The 5,837-nt window shown below is 39.3% G+C and overlaps 1 protein-coding gene across 1 annotated transcript in view; it reads right to left on the bottom strand.

Annotated features, from left to right (window-relative positions):
• Nucleotides 1-2,799: 2,799 nt before the first annotated feature.
• Nucleotides 2,800-5,837, bottom strand: part of LOC101845165 (organic cation transporter protein) — a gene marked incomplete in the record, with an annotated part of 19,820 nt that continues 16,782 nt past the window's right edge. The window contains 3 exon segments of the mRNA XM_035969526.1: nucleotides 2,800-3,551; nucleotides 4,358-4,509; nucleotides 5,637-5,818. Coding sequence (XP_035825419.1) covers nucleotides 3,428-3,551; nucleotides 4,358-4,509; nucleotides 5,637-5,818 — 458 coding nt within the window.

The following is a 5,837-nucleotide window of genomic DNA, read 5'->3' as shown; positions in this document are numbered from 1 at the left end:
ACCTACCTACCTACCTACCTACTTATCTACCTACCTACCTACCTACCTACCAACTTACCCACCTACCTACCCACCTACCTACCTACCTACCTGCCTTCCTGCAAACCTATCAACCTACCTACCTGTCTACCCACCTACCTACCTACCTACCTATCAATAATATATATTACCCACCCCCTACTTTCCTACTTGCCTACCTACTTACCTACCAGTCTACCCTCCTTCCTACTTACTAAAACCTGCATCTTTTTCTGTTATCTATACACAGTGATTAATATAAATTATATTGCATATACCCAGCAAATAAAATACATTGTGCGTGTGTATCATGGATGTTGGTAGGCACTGAGCCGTTACTATAACAAGAAACTGATTCTTCTGCATTGGTCTACATCAATGTCCTGAGTCGTAACATTGGCGCTTTTGTTTTGCTTATGAATTCAGCGATGACAAGACGATGATTATCGGCTGGTGAGAAAAACATTGCTGATAGGCCTATAATATAATATAATATAATATAATATATCATGTTCGGTAATCGTGATAGCCATGGCAGTCCTGCTTTTTTTCTGGCGATGTGCAGTGGAAATTGTCTAAGGCGGCAACTCAATGACGAGGATAAAAGTGTCCGTCTTAGACAGGTGTCCGTCTTACACAGTGACAATATAACGCAAAAATAAAGAAGAGAAACGCAAAAGATGGAGGAAATGAGAAGTGGAAGTTTGTTCAGGAGATAAAATTCTTTGTCATATCGACAGGCCGAAGGGCTAGAGCCCAGATGGCCGCTGGATCGGAAAAGTAAAGTAACGTTTAGGTGATTGTCTTAAACAGGTGCTGTAAGAGCAGGTTCAACAGTAATTTTATGCGTATTGCCATAAACCTGGTACTACGTACGTTGCATAAATTAAATCTGCTTTGCGTGACCTAAATAGTCTTGTCAAAAACAACTTAGAGCAAACAATAAGAATAAGAAACTATCATAATATCCTGATCCTATCTCACAAATACCTAGTACTAGTACAAGATGAGTCAAAATTATGTTGACACCCTTGTTAAGTGTGCAACAAAAAAAGTTAGAGACGCCAATGATATCAAGGACACAAAACAATAGAATGTCAAATCAAGTATTTCCCTCTAAAGGATGTGTGTCACGACACTTTTAATTGTACTGTTGATTGCTGTTTTGTTGCTTTTTTTGGTTGTTGCTTATTTATCACGCTGGTGACCAGGTTGAAACTGTTCAGTAAATTCTGAATAAATGACTTCTCCCACACTTAGTTAAAACAAAACAAACAAACAAACAAAGAGTCCCTGAATGCTGTGAAAAGGAGTATGAATGGATGATATCAGCTTAAGCTGAATAAGTGCACAGCTTTATTTGCACATTGTTGCTTTCATTTCAGTTGTGATATTATGATAATGAAGTGTAATGATTTTTAAAACTCCCCTTGTTAAATAAATTACGACGAAATAAGCTATACTGATCCGTGATGTTCAATGCAAAAGAAATTGCAAACCATTCCCTTATTGATCATTTTCATACCAAGTAAACGGAAAAATGCAAGCCCAAAACGAAATGAACTCACGTTATCTAATCAAAAATAGTTAATACTTTCTTATATTCTTTTTGATCTAATCACGAAAAATATATCTTTTGGTTCTCGTTTTTTGCTATCAATTGGAGTAAATATATTCTGGCACTTTAAGGAATAAAAGAAGAAAGAAAGAAGTTTGATGCTTTTAAAGAAGAAACATGGGTAATCATTTCTTTTTTAAACAATTTATGAAAAGATGTAAAAGTTCCCACAATACTCATAACATTTTACAAAGGGAACTGTGCAGGTTGCGTTTATATATAAACCCAGCCCCTCATCTGTACCTCTTCTCATCAGTTTGAAGAGTTGATCGTTTCAGATTGTTGTTGATATATCTTAAGATTCCACAATCATCTCCCCACATAGGCTGGTTACTTTGCTCCCCCAAGGCCTAGACCTATTTTCTACCCTCATTATAAAAATATATTATAAATAATGTAATGCAGTTTTTACAATTTTACGAGAGAGCCAACCCCCCCCCCCCCCCAAAAACAAACAACAACAACCCCCAAAAAAACCCCAAAAAACAAACAAATAAAAAACAACGACAACCGAATACTGTTACCAATAAAACAACAGTTGATTTTAAGATAATAGGAAGTTGTTATCAAAATTGTTTTTAAAAATAATATTGGCATAAGATTTTTACAAAAAGTTTGTTTTCTTAGTAGCAACAATCAATCTTTTTTTTGGGCTCCCCGGTAAACTGGTAAAATCTGCATACGCTGTCCTTTTACAAATCATGGCATTTTTGTTTTCAGAAAATCCTCAATAAGTCTTGCAACTGAAAGTGCTGACGACTGATTTTCTTTGGCACCATAGTTATATATATATATATATATTTATACAGAATCGTGTAGCTCAAAGAACACAAGAAAGGTAGGGCCTTTAGTTCAGTGTTTGCCAGCCTGGGCGATATCTCCTGCTGGAGGGCGATTCCGTCATTCTGGTAGGCAGGGGACACCACCCAGGTAACGACAGGACGTGACTTCAGAGTTACAAAGTTCTATCTGATCAGTACCCAGGTTTGAGAAATTGGACGTCAAAGGTTTCGAGTTTCACACAATGTCAAGCTTTTTCGAATGCAGTTCTTTGAATATCTTGATTACGACTCCGAATAATCTTAAGATTTTTAATAGAACAGATAGAGTACATAATTCTGATCACATGGTCTTCGTACGGTAACTCAAAAAGACAAACATGTCAGATAGAACTTTGTAATTCTAAGCAGAGTGGAGAGTGGTATTATTTATTAACGCCACGTTTGGAAATTTACGAGAGCAATACGAAAATGTGAGGCATCGTGGTGGTTATCAGACGCTCGTCAAAACAATGCAATCAAGGAAACCAGCATTTTTTGGCCGTACGCCAATATTTTTCGAATTTCTTTTCTTTTTTCTTTTTTGGCTCAACACCTTCTATATCAATTTAAGAACTTATTTCTGCGTGGATTTTATTTTAAAATTTTTTAAAATTAAAACATCACAAAAAATATAAATTTGCAGTTTCCCAGAACACTCAGGCTTAGGAAAACACCAAACTTTGGCTTCCCACTTCTTCGTTAATTTTACCCCTGATACCAGGGGACTCCAACTTCCGTCAATCTCAAATATCTTTTCTTCTATTCAAGATAGATGGGAATTTTTTTTACCTAATGTGTAACAAATGGACACGCTTTGAGATGATACTCAAAACTGCACAATAATATATGACTTTACAAAAAATTGACCAGCACCTGATTTCACCGTGTCATGTCAAAAATGTTAGCCTGGTAAAGGGGGCAAAAGTTGTCGCTGGCTATAGAACAGGTTGACAAGCACTGGCCTAGTTATTTATTTTGTAAACGCTGGGTTATCGTGTCCCTTGCCTTGGAATGACCCCATCTGAAGTTCCTTTTCTTTGAGTCCGTTTGTCATGGGTGGTTCCAGATTTTGTTCGTAGATCTTTTTGTTCTTCCTAGAGAAAAATAAAAGAAAAATAGGCCTAAGTACAAATGATAAATCTTGCTCCCTCTATATTTACGTCTTCTCTTTTCTTCAATCTCCCATCCCCTTTCTCGCTCTCTCTCCCTCCCCCCTCTATCTCTTTCTCCCCCCATAGTTCTCTCTCTCTCTCTCTCTCTCTCTCTCTCTCTCTCTCTCTCCCTCTCTCTGTCTCAGTCTGTCGTCGCTCTAATCCCCTGTTACTTGACTAAAACATCCTTTTGAGCTTGTAGAATTTGTGTCTTACAAACAAAGTTGCACAATGTTATATTTCAGTTTGGGGGAGGGGAGGGGGTGGTTGAGTTGTACATTCCTTGTTTAGTTATTTATATCCATTCAAAAATTGCACCGGGCCATTGTGGTGTCAACACCTCAGTCTTGTTGAAGCAAAACAGAAGTTAGTAAGTTTGATAAGGGTGCACAGCCCTGCCTGCCACATCCGACACGATCTATCCTTCAAACCCAAACTGATTCTGAACTCCCGATTCGATTAGATCCGACACAATCCTCCAGAACAGATCCGATCCAATCCTCCCGACCCAACCCGACCCAATCATCCTTCGCTGATCTGATTCGATCCTTTCGACCCAACTAGATAAATAAATGCACACTGCTTTAAAGCTAAAAAAACAAACAAACATACAAAATAAATAAACAAACAAAACAAACACAAAGCAATTTTTAGAAACCAACAAAAGAACAAATCTAAACAAAAACAAGAACCCAAATCCCATCTCGGGAGAACACACATAATATAATAATATTAAGCTATGTCCATACCCTCCGAAATTTATGGCGTCTTCGATGGTCTCCGGCAGCGTCTCGCCGAGTGTCTCGGGCAGGGATAGAGCCATGAGTCCAGCCACGAGAGCGCTCGCCCCGAACACGATGTACGGCAGGGCAGCCCCGAACGAACCGCCCACCAGGATACCCTGCATAGACAGAAACGACGACGTTGAAGACGATATTTAGAGTGAGTTTTATTTGTGTGTGTAGACGTCCACCTGTGTGTAAGACGGACACTTTTGATGTCCCTTGCCAATTTATATGAGACTGATGCCATCTGATTAGTAGACAAAAGTGCGTAAGATAGAGGTGAAATACTGGTGGTGATGAGTGATGATGAGGGATTGCGTTTAAGTAATGTTAGCGTTAGTCTTATCTTTCTCTGCTCCAGTGAGTCACGAGGGACGTAGGCACCCTCTATCCCGTTCCCTACTGGAACCATCTTTATTTAATGCCACTAGAGCGCTCGCCCCGCACACAATGTACGGCAGGGCGGCCCCGAACGAACCGCCCACCAGAATACCCTGCACAGACAACGACGACGATGATGACGGCATTTAGAGTAGATTGATTAGAGATTGTCCTATATCTATCATACGTGGTAGGACTACTGGAGACTAAACGGAAAAAGAAGAAGTACACTAATTGGCAGTGATAGGAGTACCATCAGGGTTGTGGTAAATACCCAGGACTTGGACGTACGAAGGTAAACCAACTAGCAAGGCGAAAAGAAGAAGAACAAGAACAAGAAAGACAAGGGAAACACGAAAAACAACAGGAACAAAACAATAAAATCCCCAAGAGAAACAAAAGAGAAAACCCTAAAAAAGAACAAGAAAAACCCCCCAAGAGAAACACAAAAAGCAACAATACGAGAAGCAAGAAAAACAAGAGGAACAAAAAAAGGAGAAACAATAAAAAGAACAAGAACAAGAAAAATTGGAAAAACAAGAGAAACAAGAAAAACATGAAAAAACAACAACAAACAAACAAGAGACACAAGGAAAACATGAAAAAAAAAACAGACAAGAAAAACAACAACAAAAAAACCCATGAAAAAGAAACAAACAAGAGAAACAGGAAAAGCAAGAGAAACAAGAAAAAAAAGCACCAAAAAACAAACCAAAGACGACCAAAAAACAAGGAAAACCAGATGTAGACAAAAGCTACCACGGATATGAACGAGTGTAGCAAGGTTCAAAAACAACATTAAAAAGAAATGTCGACATCGCCATCCACGAACAACCAATCCGAACACGAACGACCCGCTCACCAGATCAGCGACGTAGGGAGCCACCATGCCCCCCACCCTGGCTATCATAGAGCTGGCTCCCACCACAGAGTTCCTCATGGACGTGGGGAACAGCTCCGCAGAGAATACGTAGATCGTTGAGAAACCTCCAGTGGCACCAAACTTGCCGATGTTGGAGAGCAGAAGGTTCACCCAGCTAGGTGCTGTGTGTGGGTGTGTGTG

Source organism: Aplysia californica, unplaced genomic scaffold (assembly GCF_000002075.1).
Source record: "Aplysia californica isolate F4 #8 unplaced genomic scaffold, AplCal3.0 scaffold00152, whole genome shotgun sequence".
NCBI classification, from domain to species: domain Eukaryota; kingdom Metazoa; phylum Mollusca; class Gastropoda; order Aplysiida; family Aplysiidae; genus Aplysia; species Aplysia californica.
The sequence above is the reverse complement of the archived record's forward strand: the minus strand, read 5'-3'. Positions and strand labels throughout refer to the sequence as shown.